The 24,093-nt window shown below is 49.9% G+C and overlaps 1 protein-coding gene across 8 annotated transcripts in view; it reads right to left on the bottom strand.

Annotated features, from left to right (window-relative positions):
- Positions 1–24,093, bottom strand: part of TTC7B (tetratricopeptide repeat domain 7B) — a 227,149-nt gene that overhangs the window by 192,057 nt on the left and 10,999 nt on the right. For 7 of the 8 annotated variants that reach the window (XM_073241981.1, XM_036991605.2, XM_073241983.1 and 4 more), the window contains exons 2-3: positions 14,379–14,533; positions 9,114–9,282 (exon numbers count right to left, since the gene is read on the bottom strand). In XM_073241981.1, coding sequence (XP_073098082.1) covers positions 9,114–9,282; positions 14,379–14,533 — 324 coding nt within the window. Of the gene's footprint in view, positions 1–9,113; positions 9,283–14,378; positions 14,534–24,093 lie in introns of those variants that run through there. The other variant, XM_017664020.3, reaches the window with a different exon arrangement.

The raw sequence follows: 24,093 nt of genomic DNA, 5'->3' as shown, positions 1-24,093 counted from the left end.
AAAAACAAATCACATATATAAATATGGAGAAGACCTGGAAGGAAATACTAAAATGTTCACAGAGGTTGGCTCTGAGTAGACCAGGTGATGGACATTTTTATGTTCTTTTGACCACTGTATTTCTTATTTTTATATAATGCACATGTACTTTGTCTATGTTAAGAACAATAAAATAAAATCATGGGGGAGGGGGCAGGGGTCAACCCTAGGGACAGCCAGAAGCACCACTGGCTGCCCAAGCGAAGAAGCATGACAGACAGCCTCACAGCACGGGCTGCTCCCAAACTCGGGGTGGGCTCAGGCGACACAAACCCCTTTCTGTTGACCTCAGGTTGATGTATTTCAAAGCCTTTTCCCATTCTGTCTCAATCAGTCTTCTTGGGACTCTTATCAAAGTATTATTATCCCCACTTTGCAGATAAGAAAAGCAAGAATTAGATTAAGTTACTTAAGAAGCACAAAATAGAAGCAAGGGTTCACATGTGATCTGACACCTGACTTTTACCAGCATTCTCATTCCAAATGAGAAGCTATGCTCATTTGCAGGAAGAGTAGGGATTCTAGAGTCCACAGGCCTTGCTTTGAGTCCCCCCTCACCTCTGAAATTCAGTCTCTATTCTGCAGGGAATGGTAATCCCCAGGGCACAGACTGCTCTTGGAACAAAGTGCAATCATGCAGGTAAATTGCCAAGCATCACGTCTGACTCTTAGGGCAAGGCTCCATCCATGCTAACCCAACAGGAACCCCCACCACCTCTCAGGCAGCCCAACCTGGAGGCAGCTGTTGCTGTTGGAAAGACCTCCAGACATAGGACTATGTTGGACTTAGTGCAGTTTCCACCTTCTGGCTTTGGCCCTGTCCCTGAGGCCAGACCAGAGACGTCTCTCTACCCCCAACAGCCCTCTACCTGCATGAGGCCGGCCCTTCCATCCCTGGAGACTGCCCTTTTCCAAAAAGCACTGCTCCTTCAGTGCTTACCAGCCTGCTGTGGTCAGGTCCCAAGGCCATCTCCAGTCCACTGTGACTATGTCACACAGTGGTCGCCTGGCTTCTCCCTTCCCCTTGTCCCCTGCAAGGAGACTGCCTCCAGGAGAAAAGGGCATAAAGGCCCCGGGGCCTCTTTGAGAGGAGGGCTTCTATTCAGAGGAGCCACCCCTGGGGATGCCTGTCATGGACGCTAGCCCTGCTGCTGATCCTCCGGATGGGACCACGCCTCTTCATCGCCACCGTCATGCAAGGCCTAAGCCAGGCACAGGACAGGTCACTAGATGGGAATGTGACCCAGCTGGGGTCAGCGAAACACAATGAGGAAGTGGCTGCAATTCCTGAGACTTACACCCAAGAAAACCAGAGTGAGCAGCCGCACCAGCCCCCTGGAGCCTGAAATGGGAATTGACACAGGAGAAGGCGACCTGAGCAGTGGAAGGAAAGAATCTGTCTTTGAGCCCTGAGTCCAGCTGCCCCTGAAATTAGATTGGGTTGGGTTTTCTTTCACTTACAACTGAAAGGGCCCTAAACCACAGATCTTGGCAAAATTTGAAAATGAGGCTCCAGCTTGGGTTGGGAGGTCAGCTCCCCATCACAGCTTCCCGGTCTGCATTTCCCCACCACCAGAAAGCTTCACGGGATGGACATGTGGCTGCTGGCTTGGATTTGCTCGGCCATCCTCTCTGTAAACAAAACACATCCGCTCACTCTGTCTGGTGAACAGCTGGCCGGGGCTGGGCAGAGCAGACGACAGGGACACCCCACCACTTCGTCAGCCCCTCCCTGCTCCCGCGTCCCCCCAACCGTCACACCTCTACCTCTGAGCACACGAGTGGCCTCAGCTCTCTCAGTGCGCCTCCTCCTGCAGCTCAACAGACAGGTTCTGGTCGGGAGCCCAGGCCTGAGGCTGTCAGTTGGCCCAGAAGACTTCACCCCATGGCCTGGAGGGCGCAGGGGCCCTCTGTGTGATGGTAGACCCCAGAAGCTTTGAGGTGCAGCACAGCCAGCCTGGAGCCAACCCACCACACCCGGGTTCCCCTGGGACAGCAAACTACCATCCTCCAGGGGGGCACCCCCAGCAGGGCCACCCCAATAAACATGTCTCCACTTCCCTGGGGGAAACTGGCGCTGCTCCTGGGAGACGCTATTCCAGGATGGAGAAGTGAGCTTTGAAGCAGAAAAGTAAACCACCTCCCAGGAAACTGTTTCCTCTACTCACCTGGTCAGGTCTGGCCTCCCCTGGACACGCAGCACTGTCAGAATTAGCCCCTGAAGGAGACACAGCGATACACCCTCCTCCTCCTTTCATAGTTCATGGGGGGAAACCCCTCATTAAAGATATATGCTTCCTCTGTGGTCTCAATATGTGACAGCCCTTTAGGAGTATGACAAATACTCGAGTCATAACCACCCACTGGCAGAAGACTTTCCAGTCCAGTTTTTTTCAAGCGTTTTTCTATACCGCCCAGCTTCCCAGGACAAGCAAACTATGGTGGAGGACCATGGGCAACACCTGCCATCAAGGCGCTGTGCCCCTCATGCTCATTTATCCAAAGTTTGCTCTGTAAGAGGCCACAGAAGACAGCAAGCAATTTCCAGTACCTCTTCCCAAAACATTTTGTCAGGGGATGTTGGACGTCCTCTGGCCTAATGACCGCTTATGCTAAGCTGAGGTCTGTGGGTGTGATGCAGACACTCGGTTTTCAAGCTGGAGAGAGCCAGGCTAAGAGCCAAACCTTTCTGTTTGGTGCTTTTGAGCTCTGGGGAACAGGCAGCACTTCTGAAAAGCCTCCCCTGGGAGCTCCACTGCCCCTCCCCACTGCCCACTTCAAAAGGCAGGAGTCTTTGTTCCTTCTCTGACACTGTGCCCTGAGATGGGATGTTCACGACACACACGACAGGCAATCCAAACAGAGCTCTAGGGCCACCTTTATACCAGGAGGCAAAAGAGGATATAACGTTTTTGGGAGGTCATTACTTAATTCAGTGACCACCTCCCCTCTGCTATTCTTCATGGCACCCACCCTTCTGAAAAGCCTGGGAGGCCCCTGACCTCTGCAGACTCTAGATAAGGGGAGGTCCTTAGGGGGCCAGCCCGGGGCTCTGGCCAGGAAGGAAGTCTGTTCCGAAGAGACAAGCCTTGCTCTCTGGAGCCTGACCAAGAGATGGCTTCCCCTCCTCTGCCATCTCCCCTCTTATCAGCCAATGTATTCAGCACGTTCCTTACTAAGACAGCTGTCTGAGAACTGTGTGAATTGTTCCTGCCTCTTAAACACTCTCGAATCAACTGATCTATTCCCATGTGAATGGCCTTTAGTGATAGAACCCTTAACGTGGGCCAAACTCCGAAGACCTCTGACCTTCCGGGTCAGCCGGGGAAGCCTGGTGAATGCACGATGAAGTATGTCCGAGGCCCCACCCTCAAGCAACCACATTCGGGTAACCTCTCCCCCTGCCCCGACCACTGAGCACTCCCCCATCCACCACCACACCACCAGCTCTCCCTCTCTAAGCTGCACTCCAGGCCTCAAATCTTTGCCTCATCTCCCCCTAAGATTCACCTCTAAACATATTGGTCCCAGGCCCCACTCTGAGAGCCAAACCCTCTGCCAGACACAGCAGATCCACGAGGGCAGCTCTCCCCTGTCCCCATCATGGATGTCACCTGGGGCTCCTGCAGAGGTCTATCCACTGAGGCCAAAACCAAGGGATACACGTGAATAAAAATAGCTGACCTTGCTGATCTCCCAGGCACTATGCTAATACTCTACATGTGTTCACTCACTCTCTACAATAACCCCCTAATGTAGATAGTATTATTATCTCCATTTTATAGATGAAAAAACTGACCCCAGTGAGGTGACCGTAATTTGCATAAGATCCTATAGCTAAAAGTGACAAAGCTAGAGCTCAAACCTGCCCAGTCTGCCTCCAAAACCCCGTGCTCTTAAGCAGGGCATCAGGCACAGTTACAAACCCAGCAGCACAGGAGGAACAGGGAAAGGGGAGGAGGCTGCCGAGAGCTCCCAGCACCGTGCCCACCTTCTCCACCTGGGCACAGAGGTTGTGCAGCTTGACAGGGAAGTCTCACCCCCTCATCCTGGCCCTGCCTCCAGTTTAGTTGTGTCACAGGGCAGGTCCCTTAACCTCTCTGGAACAGTCTACCGAGTGGAAAATAAAAGGTGTGTATGAGAGATGAATGTAAAGGCCCCATTTGCTCTTGGAGGCAAGTTTCACCATGCAATGCAGAGAGGAAGTTTAAGACCACACCACTGTTTCCAGTTCACCACTCCCCTCCTCTTGGGCACCAATCCCAAGCCTCAGGACCTACGTTCCTTTCATGCACCTGAGTACCGACAACTGCTTTCTCTCGGCACCCTCCAACAGGTCCCACCTCGGCCAAAGACCAATCGCTAATGCACAGGTCTCATCAGAGGCTCACCCATCCCCAACTCCCTTCTTTCTCCCAGGTGCTGGAGGCCATGGTCCTATAGTGACTTCTCACCAATGGACTGTCAATGAATGAATATGTTACTTTTGCTCACCCCAGACATCTCTCTCTTTCCCCCCTTCCATTAGCTGCAACACACCAGCAACCCAGCTTCAATCACACATAAGGACTGTGCCCTAATGGATGGGGAGGAACAGTAACCTCAGAGAACACAGCTGTCCCTCTAGCCCTGACCAGCTGGACAATTACAGGACTTCCTTCATATTGAAGCCAATGCATGTTTTTTTTACTTTATTAAAACAGGGGACATACCAAGGCTATTTATAAGGAGGGCATCTGCAGGAAGGCAAGCCACAGCCAGCTCTCACTGTCCTAGCTGCAGAAAGTCACCCATGACCAGTAGATCTAAGTCCCAAAATAGACCATGGCCATATGTCCACTGTTCCCAAGCCTCTCCATCTGGGAAAAAAACATCTGTGGCCACTTGATGTCCTGGAGATTTCATCTGACATCTCAGTCTGTATCCTAGAGCAAAGATCTCCACTCATTTGATTAACCTGACACTATCAGAAGCTCAAGAATTTCTCCATTTCTTCTATTCCCGCTCGGTTTCTCTACTTAGGTTTAAGAGAGAGGAGGAAAGCACAGGGCAGTGGGGGGAGCTGAGATCCACTGAAGAGCTCCAGTAATGGAAATGAACTGAAATTACAACCTTTGGGAAAGAGATCCACTTCGGGCTCTGTTAAGGTGTGATGCCAGCATGCTCTTACAGGTATTCCCCAGACTAGCAGGGAATGACTCTGAATCATTGAAATATGCTCAGCATGTACCTATAAGCAAAGAAAATGCATCCGGCCATGGCAGGCTAGGAGCAAAGGCACCCAGGATCACCTGAATTACATGATGGGCATCTCGGGAGAAATCTGAGCAAGGGAACTTTTATAAGCTTTGTTCAATAACTGAACACCAATTATGTGCCAGATGCTGGGCTCAGTTCTGAGGAGGGCAAACAAACAAAGCCGTTCTTCCTTCCAAGGGACTCACAGACTGGCAGTGGAGTCTGATAGTGGGACAACTAATTCCAATACAATTTTCATGTAATCCTAATCTACTGTGCTCTGACAGCATCAGATAGGACTGACTGAGTGGGTGAGTCCCAGAGGGCTTCACAGAAGATGGGACATGTGAGCACAAGGGACAGAACCTTCAGGAAGAAATCTGGGCGAGGCCAAGGGTTAACATGGGGGATGAGGAGGGTGAGGCTGAGAAAAGGGGCACAGGTGCAAATCTAGGGTGTCCTCCAGTGACCTGAATGCCTTCCACCTGAGGAAACCTCACTGGCCCAAGCCGTTCTGATCCACATGCCAGCAGAGCAGAGGGAGTAAGAAGATGGGTGTGGACTTGAGCACTCTGCAGACCGAGCCCTCCCGCCACTCAGTGGGGAGCACAGCTCTGGGACCTGTCTCTGACTCAAGTCCCTGCTCTCCCACTTTCAGATGGAGAACCCTGGGCAGCTTGTCTAGTCAACCTGTGCCTTAGTTTTCTCATCTGTAAAATATTGTTCTTTCTTATCTGGAAAAAATAAGAGTGCCTACCTCATAGGGTGGTTGTAAAGATTGGCTGAGGTACCCAAACAAAGGGCCCAGTGCCTGGCACACAGTAGGCACTGATATCATTCCAGTAACCTCACTCAGCCTCATTTCCTTTGTTGGTAAATTAGGGGTTTGGTGGATTACAGAAACAGTAAAGCCCTACCACGCATTGGCCCATCAGAGGTTCTCAGCAACTGAATGATGTCAGCTTCTGAGTCCCAGTAACCCAAGTTAGCCTCCCCTAGCGGGGGGAAGAGCTCCCAGCCATGGCTGAAAGTTCACTGACATCTCCAGGCTCTGGCCAAGAGCCCTGGTCAAGTCAGACCTCAGGTGACCATGGAAAAGTTTAGGTGACCTCTCAAAGTGTGCAGACAATTCCACTGCCTACGACAGCAGGCAGGTGGCATAGGGAAGGGTCGTGGGCTGGGCACATGCCCATCCAGGGGGCAGCTACGCTCGGCTCCAGCCTGGTTTTGCCCTGGGGAAATGAGGGGACAGCTCTCCTCTTCTTTCCAACAAGCCAGAACACCAAAATTTTAACTGGATAGTCCCCATTTGGAAATGTTAGCAAGTAATTCAGAAGCACTGGAAACACTGAGTCAACCAAACAAACCCTGCTCAGGTGCCATCAGGCTAGCGGCTCACAGCTCCTGACTTAAGAGCACCCTGTACACAGCATTCGCTGAGTCCTTGTCAGCCACCTCCCCTTAGAAATTCTCAAGGACGCTGATGAAGAAAGAAAAGCCAAGAATATTCCTTCCCAGGGTCAAGGCCAAGAGCCCCTTGACCTTCTTGGAGAACTGGCCTTCTCTGGCATCTCCACAAATGAAAGGGACAAGTTCTCTCTGCTATTGTAAGTGGCTGCTTGTGGTCCCCCCGCCACTGATCTTTCGAGCTAACATTTATACCAGGCTCACTATGTGCCAGGCACTGTTTCAGGCATTTTACATGCGCTACCTCATGTAATCCCCATGACAACCCAGTGAGCACTTGATCGATGTGGAGACTGAGGTATGCAGGGGTTAAGAGCTTGCACACAGGGTCACACAGCCTGTACACAACAGAGATGAGAGCTGGACCCAGGCAGATGGGTCAGTGTTGGTGTTCATACCCATCACTCCACACTGCCTCTCACTTGGCCAACAGGCTGTCCGGGCCTGGGTCCTCTTCCTCTAGCTGAGGTGACCTTCCCTCTCCCTGTATACCTGTGACTCTGCACGTGCCTGCAGAAGTCAGAAACCCACCAGGGCCAGGCCTCTGTCGCCAGCCAGCCTGTCCCGACGGTCAGCTGCCTTGCTCTATGGCTGGGGCTCACTGCTAACCGTCTATCACTCAGGACCAGACTAAGGGACTGGGTCTCCTGTCCCGCTCGCCTGCTTGGTATGCAGAGACCAAGCTGGCAGTGCTGCCCGCAGACAGTCTGCCACTACCAGGCTGTCTTGAGCCAGTATGAAGGCCTGAGCTCTTGGTGCTAAGCAGGCCCCAGAGCCACCCCTGAGCCCCAGCTAGCACCCCACCTCCTGGCTACAATCCACCAGGCCCCAGGCCAGTTGGGTGACTGGAGTGACCAGGTGAAGCTTTGTGTGGAGAATTGTTCCTGGTCTGACATCACACACACACACGCACGCGCGCACACACACACACACACACACACACACACACACTCTCTCTCTCTCTCTCTCTCTCTCTCTCTCTCTCTCTCATACACTCACACTTCCCATAGGTCCAAGGCATGTGGAGTGGCTGAGCAAGCACCAGGGAGAGGAGGGTAGAGACCCCAGCACACCCCAGGGCTCAGGCCAGGCATACTCAGGACCCCCGGGGACAGCCTCAAAGGACTGTGCCCACTAAACCACCAGAACGTCCTGTCAAGAGGGACAGCTCTTTTCCCAGCCCACAGGGATGTTTAGAAGATTAATTAGATGAACCAGGCAGTACTCAAGGCTCCCCAGGGAACTAGATGACTATGTGGCCCCAGCACAAAGCTCTTACATGTGCCACAGGCTGGGTCTTCATTCAGCATTGCTGTGGACAGCCAAGTCAGACAGCTGGCAGCACACGAGTGACTGACTCACTGCTTTCTGAAGCCACCCAGGGCCCAGACGGCTGTGCCAGCCATAGCCAGTCACAGTGCATGGTTTGGACAGTAGGTGGCAGGAAGAAGAGGACCTGCTTCAAAAGGTGCTCTCCTTACTGGGGCTGTTAGAATTCAAAGTGTCCTTCTGCCTCCAGGAAGTCTTCTGGGCTTTTCTGGCCTCTGGTGACATCTCCTGCTTCTGGAAAGCTGCTACCCATGCCCAGCTTCTACCATTTGTTGCCTTGTTGATGTTTTAAAATATCATTTAGTAAGCATTTAGTATGTGCCAGGTACTGTGTTAAGGGCTTTATATACATTATTGACTTAATCCTTCTAATAACTCTGTGAGGTGATATGATCATACCCATTGCACAGATAAGGAAGTAGGAGCTTGGCAAGTTCAAATAATATGTGTCTCCTGCCTCTCTATCATTTGTGTCCCCATGGGACTGCGTCTCTAGATGCATCAGATCACAAACTCGTGGCAACAGGGGAGCTACTCACACTTCCTTCCATCCTCCGAGCACCCAGGCACATGGTCAGACCCTGGACGACTGACTGTTAAGGTGTCTCCACATGCGGCGACCAAGTAGCCTTAATTAGCCCAGAGGTGGCATTAATGAATCAACAGTGGTCAGCCACGGGCCAGTTGGCCGTAAGAATCCCTGCATGTGCTGTGCAATATCTTAATCACCAAGAAAAATCCCTGCTTAAGTTGCATATTAACTATCAGGAGGCTCTACCGAAATGTGTTTCCTTCATTCCTCAGTGATAACTGAGGAACCAAGCCCTGTGGAAACAACATGTGGCTGGGCCTGAGAGCCCCCCCCACGGTGTGTGACGGGGCTGATGCAGCAGCCTTGCGGGGGGTCACTGGAGTGGGTTGCCAGCCAAGGGCACCAGGGTCAAACCGCCAGCACAGGGAGGCTCTGCTGGCTCCCAACAGCGTGGCCTGGGGGCCAGAGGGGGGAAAGTGCTCCGCGGGAGCAAAGGCGCGGGCCTCACCTTTGGTAGCGTGCGCCTCGGCAATGACCCGCAACCGGGAAGGAGGGATGGCTGTCAGCGGCACATCGTCCAGGCCCACCTGGGCGTAGATGTTGAGCGCTTCTTTGTAATCGCCTTCCACATAATTCAACTTGGCCATAATCAGACTAGATTCTTGTAGGAATTCTGACTAGAAGGAAAAGGAGAGAAAAAACATTTCCTGGAATATTAGGTATTGATGCTCCCTTGGGGTCCAGCCACCAGCTGCCACAAAGCCACACAAAATTGTATGCATAGGTGTTCACAGCGGTATTGCTCACAAGAGCCCCAAAGTGGAACCCACCCAAATGCCCATCAGCTGGTGAAGGGGTGAGCCACGTGTGGGGCAGCCACACCCTGGATACTGCCTAGCCACAGGGCGGAATGAAGCACTGACCCGGCTACCAAGCAGATAGATGAGCGTCAAGGATGTTACACTAAGTGAGAAAGCCAGTCACAAAATCACATACATATTGTAGGTTTCCACTTACGGGAAATGGCCAGAATGGGCAAATCTACAGAGGCAGAAAGTAGACTCTAGTGTTGGCCTAGGGCTGGGAGGGTGGGGAATGGGAGGTGACTGCAATGGTTACAGGGTTATTTTTGGGGTGAGGAAATGTTTTAAAACTGAGGTAACCATTGCACACCTCTGTGAATATACTAAAAACCACCAAATTGTACATCTTAAATAGGTGAATTATATTTCAGTAAAGCTGTTGCAGAACAAAACAAAATGAAAATGCTGAGGCTCCCCTCAGACCCCTGGGCCAAGAACAGAAAGATGCTTTATGAACAAAGCACCTGCCTCAAAAAAGCCATTCTGGAAGGTCCCACCCACTGCCCTGGGGGCTATACCACAAGACTACAGCCCAACTAACCCCAGGAGAGAAGCTTTCTAACGGTACAAAATGCCAGAGTGCCTTCTTTTTAGGGGCTAACTTTCCTCACTGAGCCATTGCAGCTTATTAAGGTGGCTGACCTCTGGCCCCCTCCCCCAAAGCTGCAAGCTCCCCCAGGCCTCTGCCAGCCAGCCAGGAGTGGTTGGCTTCCCCAGTCCCCACCCACCAGCCTCACCCTCTGCCCTCCCTCCCCCCACCACTCATCAGCCGAGAAAGAGGCAACCCCAGCATCTATATAAGGAAACAGATTTATCACCCTCTCCCAGACCTGCTCCTCAGAACCCTAGCTATACAAGGCTAGATTTCCCAGCTGAGAGAAACACGCCCTGGAGCTGCACTCTTCTCTGAGCTGCAGCTGAGAGGGGTGGGTAAGACACAGGTAAGCAGCGAGCGTGGCTAAGCAGCTGTTTCAGCCAATGTGGTCTGCTTCCGGGCATTTCTGGAAAGGGACCAGGGCAACAGGCAGCAACAGTGGAGAGGATGGCAGGATGGGCAACAGGGGCTGAAGGTTGCAAAACAGCTTTTATGAGTGGCTGGAGGGAAAGGCACCAATGCAAGAAATCAGAATTATATTCACAACAGAGAAATCAAAGCAGGCATAAGAAAAGAGAAAAAGTGGCAAAAAAGCACCCGGCCCAGGGGTGCTGCCCCAGGCCTGGGCCAGAGCAGGTTTGGGTATCCTGAAAAGGTTCCTAGGAGACGGTGCGGTGTCCTCCTTCCTTCCCTAAGCTCTCCAGCACCGAGAACCACTGGCCTAAAAGCAAACTGAAGAGGGAGAAGGACGGGACTTAGGGTTTAATACGTACAAAGCCTGAGTTTGGGGTGAAGAGGTTCTGGAGACGGGTGGTGCGATGGCTGCACCACAATGTGAACACAGTGCCGCTGAGCTGCACACTTTAAAATGGGTACAGTGGCAAATTTTGTGTTAAATACATTTTATCAAAGAAAAAAACTTTTAATTAAACTTGAAAATAAATTTAAGTTAAAAAAAAAAAGTAAACCAAAGGGCCAGACAGAAGAGATGCAGGAGCTTGGAGAAAATTACAAATGTGCGGGCACAGCGTGGGCAGCATCGTGCAGAGGAGGGACCCGCTCAGCCAAGGCCCCTGGGCTGCGGTGCTGGGAGGACAGCTCCAGGGCAGCGCCACGCTGCCTCGCCCATGACAAGCAGCTCTCTTGACTTGGATCAGAAGCAGATCCCCCGACTCCTAGCCCAGCCCCTTCTGCCCCAGGGCACTGCTACCTTGCTCCAGCCCTCCCGGCCTCAGTCACTTGTGTCTCGTGGGCAGCTATGTCTGTGCTAAGCTTGAGTGAGTGCCCAGCCTAAGGTCAAGAAGAGAGGAAGCTTCACATTAGCTGGTGTTGCGGGGCAGTGCACCTGTGCCTGCACAGCACACCTGTGGGACTCTGTGACTCTGGAACATTACAAGGTGAAGGAGGCTAAAAATGGCAACAGGAGACAAACTCCCCAGGTAGAACCAATGGGATAGCAATAAATGACACATATCTAGCGCTGTGTAGTTGTGAAGAAACTTCCACCTCTGAGCCTCAAAACAACCCTGAGCTAAGTTTGCTTACAGATGAAAGATGAGAAGCTCAGAGAGGTTAGGTAACTTCCCCAATCACATAGCTTATAAATCCAGAGTGAGCTTAAACTCAGGAATTCTAACTTGAAATTCAGCATTCCTACTCCCACGCGGGCTGCAGAGCCAGCTGCCAGTACCTGGTAAACACTAGGTTAAAGCCTCGAGATGAAATGGGGGTCGGAGTAGGAAGGAAACTAGCCAAGCATCAGGAGCAGTGACCGCCCCCCATCTTCCTCCCCTCACCCAAAGTCACACCCCTGCACCTCCTGGATGGACCCTTGAGTCTGACTGGCTGTCACTGTGAGGTGTGGCCCCATTTGCCATTGTCCCTCCACCCTTGCCCGCTGACAAAGACCTAAGATCACAGAGACAACTGTTCCCCAATTGTGGAGGAAAGCATGGTGGAGCCTTTGAAAGAAAAGGAAAGAGAGAACACTATTTTTAAGGCCCCAAAGGCTCTGCCAAGTCCTTAAGAAACTGGGCTTCCTACACTAAAGCAATGCTCTCGAGCCAGCCTCTGAGGGGTCCGGGGCTGTGTCCAGTGGAGACACACACAAAGGCCATCTGAAAGGTGGCTTTCTGTTAGGGTTTCCAAAAGCCTGCAGCTGCACAACTGACGGGCCCCAACCTCCTTTATTCCAATGCTGGCCAGGCCCAGGCCCCGGAGGCGGCCAGATGACAGAGAAGGACGTCTCAGAATGGAAACCCACAGGTGTGGGGGAAGCAGGAGGTGGGAGGGTCCCAGCCCAGCCCTCCAAGGCCCACCCCATTCGAACCTACAGACACTGAGCCCCAAAGAGAGAAGTGACCTCCTCGGGGTCACACAGCAGCTTGGGGACAGGCACGAGTCCCCGGTATGGAGAGGAAAGGGAAAGCCGAGAAAAATACAGCTTCTCTGGGGGAAATGTACACAAACGTGAGGGTGAAGTCTGCAGAAGCAGCCCCAGGTAATTCTGAGATAGAAAGAGAAGAAAAACAAAAGAGAAACCATCAAGGTTAAAAGGAAAGAGATACAACTCAACACCAACAACAATAAAACCAACCCAATTAATAAATGGGCAAAGAACTTAAATATTTGACATTTATTCACAGAAGATACACAAATGGCAATAAGCATATGAAAATATGCTCAATACCACCAATCATCAGCAAAATGCAAATCAAAACCGCCAGGAGATACCACCTCAAATATTGGAATGGCTAATACTGAAAAAAAACAAAAACAAAAGCAAAAAAAAAATAGAGGATAAAAGGAAAAATGCTGGCAAGGATGTAAAGAAGCTTGAGCCCTGTGCACTGTTGGTGAGAATGTAAAATGGTGCAGCTTTTGTGCAAATACTTTGGTGATTTCTCAGAATATGAAACAGAATTACCGTAAGATCCAGCAATTCCACTGCCGGGTATGTGTCCAAAGAATTGACAACAGGTTCTTGAAAAGCTATTTGTAAACCCCTGTTCATAACAGCGTTATTCGTAAGAGCCAAAAGGCAGAAGCAACCTAAATGTCCACTGACGGGTGAATGGATAAACAAAATGTGCCTTATACATAAAGTGGACCATTATTCAGCCTTAAAAGGAAGGAAATTCTGACATATGCTACAACATGGATGAACCTTGAGGGCATTATGCTAGAGAAATAAGTCAGCCACAAAAGGACAAATTTCATATGATTCCACTTATATCAGGGACCTGGAACAGTCCAATTCATTCAGACAGAAAGTAGAACGGTGGTTCCCAGGGCCTGGGGAATTAGTGTTTCATGGGTAGAGGTTCAGTTGGGAATGATGAAAAAGTTATGGGATAGACGGTGGTGATGGTCACACGACAATGTGAATGTATGTAATGCCACCGAACTGAATACTTAAAACTGGTTAACACAGTAAATTTTATGTTGTGCGTGTTTTACCACAATTGGAAGGAGGTAAAGAAGGAGAAAAATGAGCTCAGAAGTTCACTGAAGACTGCACATCCTCAGTAGACCAAACACCCTAAAAAAGAAGACCCTGAGAAGCTCCGGGCCCAGGGCGGGGATGCAGTCAGCTGCCAGAACAGGAGCGACGTCAGGAAAGCAGCAGGAGCCGAGGCAGAGAGCTGCAGGCGAGGTGGGCAGCGGGGAGTGAAGACCAGGCAAAACGGGATTCAAAAGAGGCAAGGAAGGGAAGAGGGGAGAGGGGGACGGAAAGCTGAGTATGACAAGAGACCAGAGACCAGGGCAGAGGGACAGAAGGGCAGCGCTGAGGTCTCCTGTGTCGTGAGGGTTAGGGTCACTGCGCAGGCCCGGGGAAGGTCCTGCCGGGCCTGCCGTCACCAGGATGAAACCCCACACCGCGCTGGACCACAATAGCCTGGGACATTCATGAGCTGCATAAGTTAGGCAGGAACTCACGTGGTGACACTTCTAATTAACTGCTTTTTTTGGCAATGGGACAAGGTGTCAGGTTGAGGTCTGGAGCATGTACAACAGCTTTATTCCAAGCACCTGGGGAAGATTAGCGCCACTTTTCAGAAAATGTGCTATTGAAGACTCTCACTAGAGAGACCCTATTGGGCCAGAGGCCCCCCAAAGGCAGTCAGCCAGCCTAGAAGCTGACACTCTGGCCACAGGCACTGGCCTGCTCTGGGAGACAGGCCTTGGCAGTGTGCAGACGCACTCCCAGCACAGCCCTGCTCAGTGCTGGGCACCTTTCCCACCCACGAACCGACCAGCAAGGGTGAGGCCAGCACCTCCCCACTGGCCCCCTCCCCCCAGACACCCGCGGTACCTTGAGGTTCCCTCTGTCCAGGGCGGCGGTCAGATGCTTGCGGACCTCTGTCAACTGGGGCCTGGGGCCTCGTGGACTGGCACCTTGCCGCAGTGGGTGATCCTTCAGGTACTGTTCCAGCTTCGACTCCCCGAGAAGCAGCTCTGCCATGTCATCTACAAGGACAAAGCGAGAAGCTCAATGGCAGCCAGGAATGGTCTGTGCCAGGACCCCCAAGGACATCAGGACCACCACACTCATGCACTATGGCACCAGCAGGCCCTTCTGGAACCTCATAACCTTAGATGGAGTCCAAGAAGGTACCATCCTACATTGACTTCTGTTCACTTGGAAACCACATCCCAGGAGTATTACTTAAACAGGAGGCAGCTCAAGCATTCAGTCATTCCTTTGTCACACATACATTGAATCCAGAAAGATGGACACATATTAACATGGAGAGAGCTCAAGGTCAGGCTGAAAAAGCAAAGTTGTCTTATGATTTATTCAGTATGATCTTTACAAAACACGTACAAAACTCAGTGCTATCTATGTATTTTCTAAGAGTGATGCGATGAAACCACCCGGCTCTTTTGTGATCTCTGGCCTTATCCACGGATATGAGCTGGTAGAATGTCTTGTACAGTTGATTGTCAAAACGAGTTTGTGTCTAAATGAACTGACGGCATGCAGTCTGTTTCTGCCTAAAAGTCAAAACCTGACAGACACTTATGCAAACACTGGGAATGTTTGTAAGGTTTTCCTCCTAGGAGTATACTACTCATCATTATAACTTTGTTGATTTCTGAGTTGGTTTATTAATTAGAATAAAAAGCTCACCCCAGGAGCAGCTCTTTGGATTCCAGACATCCACATTCAGATGTTCCTAATAAACTCAGAAAATTCATACATCAGCCTGAGCCCAGTCTAGTTTTCCTGTGATTGGACATAATTGTATTAAAATAAAAGAGCAATGCTGAAAGGTTTGGAAGGATAGTCCTCATATCCACGACCGCAGTTACCACTGGGATGCAGGGCAGGAAGACCTCGGAGGGGGTTAGTGGCAAAAATGGACTTTAGGTTTATCCTTAATATTTTGGTTCCAGAAAGGAGAACAGATGTGCCTATTATTTGTGCAATCTAACATTAACTCAAAAGATATTCTCGGAGGACCCACTGAGATCTGGAGTGGCTGGTCTACTGAGAGCTGTAATGCGAACCTCTCCAGGGCCTCCGGTCAAGGACCAAAGCGGCCGAATCTATACTCTCAGCAGTGCTTCTGCCTGTGTATTGGGAAGCCTAAAATAACCTTTTAGACATGAGACCTGGGTCCTGGGAGGAGCCAAGCAACGCCAAAACAGGGCTGAGTTAAGTTAAAGAACACAAGGATTCTTTAGTTGTCCCAGAAGAAAAAGCGAATCACCTACAAGCTCAGGAGTGCTTCAGGCAGCCCCCCTCCCTCCGCCCTGTGCCAGCATGCTACACCGGAAGACCCCAGAGCCATGTCTGCAGAGGCCAGGGGCACAAAGTGCAACCCCAGCGACTGGACCCCATCAAAACACCCACAGGTACAAAAGCAGCAAGCAGCATCCTGCCAGAAGCATGAGCCCTTCTGGAGAATGACACCCAGCTAATTAAGAAACACAGGACTCAGGGATGAAGGATGCATAGACAAGGCCAGAGAGGATCAGAGCAGCTGACATGCAGAAAACACATGCCCACAAGAATTACAGCTGTAGACAGAATGCAGCTTATTAAAACAAACTCAATGCAAAAACAATAATGTATCCAAAACTGGCAGGAGCATCAGAAGGCTATGTCCTCATCTTTCAAAACATCCTATATATGTTTAAAGAAAAAAAAATGACTCCGGTCTTTTTTGAACTTTACTGGATTCTTTTAGGAAATGATGTTATGTGGTAAAGTGTTTATGTGGGGCTCAACAATTCCTCCTTTAGATGCACTTTGGTTTCTTTTTCCCAATAATACTTATTAATACTTTATTTTTTAAATAAAAGACTGCTGCCCAATAGAAATAAATGCAAGCCACGTAGAGTTATTTAAAAAATTTTAGTAGCTGTATGTTATTTATCTTCATTTATGTCTATGTCCCTAGAAAGCTGTTCTAGGATGCATATTACTCTATGACATAGATTTCTGAATGATAGGATTTGGGATAATTCTCATCTCTGTAGTCTGAATTATTTTTATTCAGCAGAATCATTTATATTACTTTTAGGAAAAACTGTAACTCTCCTTTAAAAACTGGATGTATGTCAGTACATTCACAGTGGTTATTCTGAGTGGTAAGACTACCAGTCTATGCTGAATTTCTTTTTTAAATATTTCAAATTTCCAAAAAATAAATAAAACGAGATTCAGACTTCTAGATTTAAATCCCAGTTTGTCACTCTGTGACTTTGGCCCTAGGATTTAACCTCAGTGTTGAAGGATGTGAGCAGGTATTATGTGCAGCAACAGGGCTGTGCCCTGGAAGGGAACCAACTTGCCCTCCGGCTCCTCTTCACCCTACCCCACCAGCTGGAACATGGTGGTGCTGGTGGAAAATGGCACATCTGTCCTTGGCCACGGGACCAAAGCCAGTCTACTGAGGATCGCAGAGCAGCATGACATAACTAGCCTGGAGAGATATAACATACACATAATGAGTCTCCCCAGGCCCTGGATTGCTTATGATCAAATATTACGTGAGAAAGAAACATGAACTTCTACCTTGTTCTTACTTAAGTCCCTGTTATTCTGACCTTTGCTACAGTGGCCTAACTGGCACCCTTACTAGTTCTCCCAAACATGAAACAGGCTTTAAATTGAGAACCACCATCTGAGAACACCTCACCCACCCCAACTCTCAGGCTCACTGATTTCTAAACAGAATTCCCCAGAACCCAACTCGGGGCTTTGGCACAACCCCCAGTCTCTTCATCTCTCCTATTTCATTGATTTTACATCCTAGGCTTGCAAAAATGTTTATTTAAACAAAGGGCTGCATAAAGAGGAATGTAAAACCACCACCTGAGTGCTTCATAGGATTACAGTCTTTTAGTTCATTCATCTCCTGACACTGGGGGGAAAAACCAGAGTCATGCGGCCAAGACATGCAGAGCCCAGCTCTGTCAGAACAACCCAGAGGAGGCAGGGCAAAGTTCAGCTGGGAGGAAGACACTGTCCTTAGAATTAGGAGACACAATCTCTTCCTTCATGGAGGTTCTAGTCCTTCAAGATCATTCAACATGATGCAGCTCTAGTGAGATGTACATAATCCCGGATGGATGGAGGAGGAGACAAAGCCTTCACCAATTATGTTACAGGTATACATTTGCAAAGTGCAAAGTGTGGGGAAAGGCATTTCAGGCAGAAGGATCAGAATATGCAAAGGCATGACACAGCTTAGTTGTTTGAGTAACTCCAGGTAGTTTGTTAGAGATGAACCATGGAGGGCGGGGAAAGGAAGAAGGGAACAGTCGGGAGAGTTTCCTGCCAGGTAGGCGAGGATCAGCTCCCCAGTTCTGGAAGCAGAGAAGTTCCAATCTAATTTGGAACTTAGCCATGGTGCCTCCAAAATACCCTTTGAAATGTTTTAAATTTCCAGCCTCCAAATTATCCCTCAAGCAAATTACGTTTTCTTTGTACCCCTTCTAAAAAGGTCCCTGCCACTCACTGTCCCAACCAGGAGGGCAAAGATTATAAAACATCAATGAGTTCAGGTTAGGGAAATCTGACAGAGGCTACAAGGCTCAGTCCTCATGAGGGAGGGTGCTCAGCAGCCTGGCCAACACCCCTGGGCACTGGATGCCCTTGTCAACGACAGGCTCCCAATTCAAAAACCACTGGCACCTAACCCGCTGTTAGTGCCCAGAGGGCATCCAGCTATGTGCTGGGACAGCGGGGCACAAGAACAACAGGCTCCATGGGGCATATGAGAAAATTAATTCCAGCTGGATTAAAGAATTAAATGTGAAATAAAGGAGGATCAAAATGTCAAAAATAGACTTTTACTCCCAGCCAAGATGGAATAAATTTACCCTCCTATATGAAATAACCACAAAACCAAGACAGAATATATGAAAAAACAGTTTTTAAGACACTGGACATCAGGCAACAGAACAAAGAAATCCCTGAGAACTGGGTAGCAAACAGGCTGAGCCCCAGGACTGTCCTGAGCATTTTGGCTGCAGACAGAACCAGGACCTTACATCACAGTCAGGCCTCATGGAAGAATTCAATCTGAGTGTCTCTTTCCCCCCTCACCTACTCACACTCACCAGACACAGAGTAGAGTCCAGCTGGGCATTACCCACTGCAGTGGGGCAGTAGAACTGCAAAGTGGGGCTAGCCATGTACTTTCCAGGATGGAAAAGCCCAGCAGTACCCTGGGGAAGGAAGAGCTCTGGCCTCAGGCAGCCCTGGGTTTGAATTCCAGCTCCTTCGCTTATGAGCTGTGCAGCATTGGGCAAGTAATTTAACCTCTCTGAGCCTTAGTCTCCTCACCTGGCTACTGAGCAGTTGCTGAATAAATGTTAGTTACTGTCACTGTTACTTTCATTCATTGTGGGCTTACTATTTCCCAGAATGTTATTGTTATGTTGGATCTAGAGGAGCCAGAAAGCTCTATGGGACACAATCCCTGTGTTCAAAAGGCCTACAGTCTTGTAGGATGACATGAATGTTGTGTGATATTCATTTCTAGCAGAGCCATAATGAGCTCTTACTAAATGCCATGCAGTGTGCACAGCAATTTACCTCCTCCTGTTAGTTCTCCACGTAACCCCAGGACACTGACACCATTATTATCCTCTCACAGACAGGGAACCAGGTATGCGAGGTGAAGCAACATGCCAAAGGTCACAGAGCCAGTCTGTCCTAAAGCTGGCATCTGAACCCAGGCCATGTCCCTATGACATCACCCCAGTAAGCCAGGCATGAACCATGTGGACATCAGCTTTGAGAGAAGCTGCGGAGCGTTGCTCCTAACCAGCCAGGTGACCCTGGCCAAGCCACTTAACCAGTCCATTGCAGGGCCAAACAAGCAGTTTCTACATCACTCACCTACCCCACCTGTCAGGATTCTCAGGTGGCCAGAGTGAGGAGGGGCTCTGGGACACCCAGGGCTCATTTCCCCTTTCCCAGGGCTTTTTTTGGGGGTGGTTTAAATGAGGCTGCAGAAACCAGCTCCCCAGTGATTTATACAGAGACAAAGCTTGAAGCCGAATAGAGAGCAGAACCCTCACCTAGAAGAGTAAGGGGCATTAGCTGGTCCCGTGGCTCATCTCCAAACATCCATGAGCTTCACGGCTGGTCCGCCTGACCCCCAGGGAGGGAGGGGCTGTGGCCTTTGCCTCTTGAGGTAACTTGTCCCTTCCTCACAGCCTTCTCCCTTGCAGGATAAGCAGCTGACACCCAGACATATGATCAGTGGTAAACAAAACAAAAAACCAAACACTAGGGTTTCTACTCTAGTTCAGGTAGTACTTGATATCAACACAAAAAAAATCTCAACAACTCGGTTTATACAACAATAGAGAAGCATTTAGTTCTATTTAAACTGTTCTTGCTGTGGCTCTGATCCGAGAGGAAAAAACAAACCCCTGTTCAAGTAGGAACTGGTTCTTCAGTGCCTCCTTTGTTATATAGCAAAGACAGCCAGGGTCTCGCTTCATCTCAGCATGACCTCAGTGAATTCCCCCCCTTGTTTATTTGGCTTTTTCCAAGTCACAGCTAGCTTAACTTTTGTAGTACTTGCCATCTGTCCACCCCTCAAAGAGTGTGGACAGGAAATAGACACTACCAGATAGTGTAGATAAGTGTGTAAACTGGTATGAGTGTCTACAGAGGGCACTTAAGCAATATCTATTGAGCAATTTATGTACCTGTACCATCTGACCCAGAAATTCCAGTTGTAGCAACTTATCCCATAGATACATGCAGTCTTGAGCACAAAGATGTACATCTAAGGATGTTTACTACATACAGTCCTCATGGTAATGGCAAAGGATGGAAAACAACCTGGAGGGTCCTCAACAGGGGACCTGTTAAATGAATTCTGGTGTACCCCATGGGATGGGACATAGTGTGTCCAAGAAGCCACGGGAACACATCTAAATACAACTCCATGGTAGCCTGATGGCACAAATGGCTGCAGGTCTTCCTGCTTCCCTGAATCCACAAGCTTTGTGGCCTCTCACATGGACCCTGGGCTTGGCCACGTGACTTGCTCTGACTGACAGCACAGTAGCAAATCTGATGCGCACAGCAGCTTGGAAAAGGGCTACCTCACTTCTGCTCCCCTCATGCTTCTCCGTGACCACAGTGAGAATGTGCGTGGTGAACCCGGAACTAGGAGGCGGAAAGGCCGCATGGAATAGAGCCGGTGGTCTCAGCCAAGGACCAGCCATATAAGAGAGCCCAGCCGGAGTGGCAACGGCACTGAGCAGACCCACAGCTGGCTGCAGATGCAGGAGCGAGCCCGGGCAAATCCAGCTTCATGAAAAATCATAAAGCTGGCTGTTTCAGGGCACTATGTTTGGGGATGGTTTGTTACACAGCAACAGAGAGCAATCTCAAAGATAAATAGGGCCTACGGTATGTAACCACTGTGGGTAAAAAAGCAAAAATCAACACTATCCTTCCTTATAAATGTACAGACATGTGGCATATTTCTGAAAGGATGCCCAGGAAAGTCCTAAGAGTGTTTGCTTCTGTGGAAGAGAGCAACAGGACACAGAGATGATGCAGGAAGGGAGTTATTTTTCAACATTTACCCTTTTGTATTATTTGGGTTTTGCAACCATGTACACTCATTACCAACATAAAACATAACCCAATTAATTTAAAAAGATAAAGGACAGCCGCATCATAGTGTGCCCCGAATCCAGTGTGGAGAGTCACCCACAGAGGGGGTCATGCAACCGAGTCCATCACTCAGAACCAAGTGAAAGAATTTTAAATCTGAAGTTACTTCTGTGAGCTCATCACCCACTCTCCCTGGCCACCAACGTGTCAGGCACACTCCCTTAGACCCTCAGCAGCCTTCCAAGGCCACGGCACTCAGTCTCACCTGAGGATTCCTTCTCCTGCCAAAATTTCCAGGCATCCTAGGAGACCCATTTCAGGGTCACCTTGGAGACAGATTCTCCACTCTCTGGGCCTGAGTTAACCTTCCTGAGTTAACGTTCCTCACAGAGCTTTGCACATTCACTCATCCGCCTGCATTTATTTAGCACCTGGTAGTCCCTGGAACTCACAGCAGGGGACAGATGAGGTCTCTGCCCTCATGCAGCTTCATTCCAGACAGGGGAGACAGACAGACAAGCCAGAAACGTCTAGAGAGTGGTAAGAGATGTAAAGAGAATGGAAGCAGGACAGAATGACAGCGAGTGGCTGGGTGATTACTTGAGACTGTGCTGTCAAGCCAGGGAGCGAGTCTCCCTGGAGAGGCGTGTGATACATGGATGATGAGACAAAGTCAGCATGCCAGTGGCTGAGGGAAGAACATTCTCTCAGCCTGTGTCAGGGCGTCAGGGCTCTGGGGTGCGGGCACAGCTGGGGTCTTCTAGAACAGCAAGAAGGCTCATGCGGCTAGAGCAGACGGAGCGGATCAGCCAGGGTAGTCAGCGAGGCAGGCAGGGCAGACCAAGAACATTCTCGCAGAAGGTAGTAAGGAGTCTGGCTTTCAGTCTAAGTGCAAGTGGCGGTTTCAGAAGGGCGCAGGGGAGTGTGTAAGCAGGGGCATGAAATGATCTGATTTAGGCTTTGAAAAGGCCCCTCTGTCTGCCTCGGGGTTGGAGCAGGGTGAGGTGGCAGCAGAAACAGTTGGAAGGTTACTGCAGTGATTCCAGCCAGAGATGGGGCTGGGAGGTAAGAAACAGTGCAGAAGGGAAAAATAGACTGAGTGAGGATGCAGTTTGGAGGTAAAATAAATAAGACTTACTAATAGATTAGGTTGGAGGTGCAATAGACAGAATAACATCCCCCAGAGGTACTACATCCTAATTGCTGGAACCTGGGACTATGTCACCTTACGTGGCAGAAAGGACCTTGAACATGAGATTAAGGATTTGAGATGGGGCATTATCTCATGGAGGATTATGGGTCCTCAGAAGAAGGAAGGAGGGGGTCAGAGTCGGTGGAGGTGTGCTGACAGAAGCAGGGTCATAACAAGACGGGGCCTGGGGGATGCTGCATCGATGGCTCTGAAGACGGAGGAGGCTACAAGCCAAGGCAGGCCGGCTGCCTGCAGAGGCTGGAAAGACAAGGACACAGGCTCCTTCCCAGAGCCTCCAGAAGGAGCACAGCCCTGCTGACACTTGATTTTAGCCCAGTGAGTCCCATCCGCAACTTCTGACTTCTAGAGATGTAAAAAGGCAAATGCCCGCTGCTTTAAGCCAGTAAATTTGTGATAATTTTTTTGCAACAGCGAAAGGAAACTTATGCAGGAGAGTGAAGAGAGGAGAAGGATCGAAGATAAAGCCTAGATTTTCAATTGCACATGGAGTGGACAGTGGTACCATTTTGCCATTTATTGAGGTGAAGAGGAACAAAACTGTTTCGACCAAGTTAAATGACATTTGATGTCCAAATAGAGAGACCAAATCAGTGGGTGGAGGCCCATGTCAAAGCTGAAGGGGACTGCGCAGGAAGGTCAGGGAAGAGAAACCACAACCGTGTCTGTTACAGAAACCAACATTAGGAAGTTTCCAGAAAGAGGGAGTGGTCAAGTGCGTTAAAAGCAACTGTAGTATCAAGGAAGATAGCACAAACAGAGCCATTAGATTTGGCAACATGGAGGCAACGTCAGAGGGTGACCTTGACACAAGAAGTCTTGGGCGTGTGAGGCACACAAGCCCAACCAGAGTGGGCTGAGGAGATGATGATTCTCTGAAGAGGCCCCGCCGGAAGGGAACAGAGAGATGGGGCAGTGACTAGACGGCTATGCAGGGTGAAGGAAGGTTTAACAGGAAATCCTAGGGCATTTGTATATCCTTCAGGGAACGATCCAGGAAAGAGATGTCTGCAGCAGCAAAGTCCTGAGAAGGTGTGAATGGAAGGGATTCTGAGCAAAGGTCAAGGGGCTGTAGGCCTGAAAGGAGCTGGAGCTCCCATGCAGGGACAGGAGGGAAATTGGCCAGACACGGCTGAAGGAGACAAGGGAGGGGTTCCTAACAATTTCTGTTTCCTCTGTAAAGTCCGAGGCAAGGTCATGAGCGAGAGTGATGGGATGGCATGCAGAGTGATGGGATGGCATACAAGTTCTAAGAGAATAGGTACACTAGACATCTTGGAAAGCAGGAATTGGAAAAGTGGCAGTGCCTCTGAGGTCAGTGGTCATCAAGTGCGGGTGGTCAGCAAGAGTGAGGCATCCTCAGGCAGCGAGCCACTGCTCAGCCGCATGCATGGCAGGCAGAGAACTGGTTTAGCCAGGGCAGGGGCACAGGCTGGACAAGGGAAGGGCGCATACCTCGACTAGAAAATACAGATCAGTTGTCCCCACACTTGTATTAACATGTAAGTCGCATCCTGTCACCCCTCTCCTCAGACCCCCCAGTGGCTCCCCCTCACCCCAACGTGAAAGCCCAAACCCTGTACCTGACCCCCAGCTCTACCTCCACCCATCACTCTTACTCCAATGCTCTAAGTCCAGTGCTCGGCGCAGAGTCGGTGTTCCATGAATACCTCTGGAGGGAATCAATCAGTCAGTACGTGTCCTTCACGGACAGGG

The sequence above is a fragment of the Manis javanica genome, chromosome 8, assembly GCF_040802235.1.
Source record: "Manis javanica isolate MJ-LG chromosome 8, MJ_LKY, whole genome shotgun sequence".
NCBI lineage: Eukaryota > Metazoa > Chordata > Mammalia > Pholidota > Manidae > Manis > Manis javanica.
Note: the sequence above shows the minus strand (reverse complement) of the source record. Positions and strands in the feature narration are given on the sequence as shown.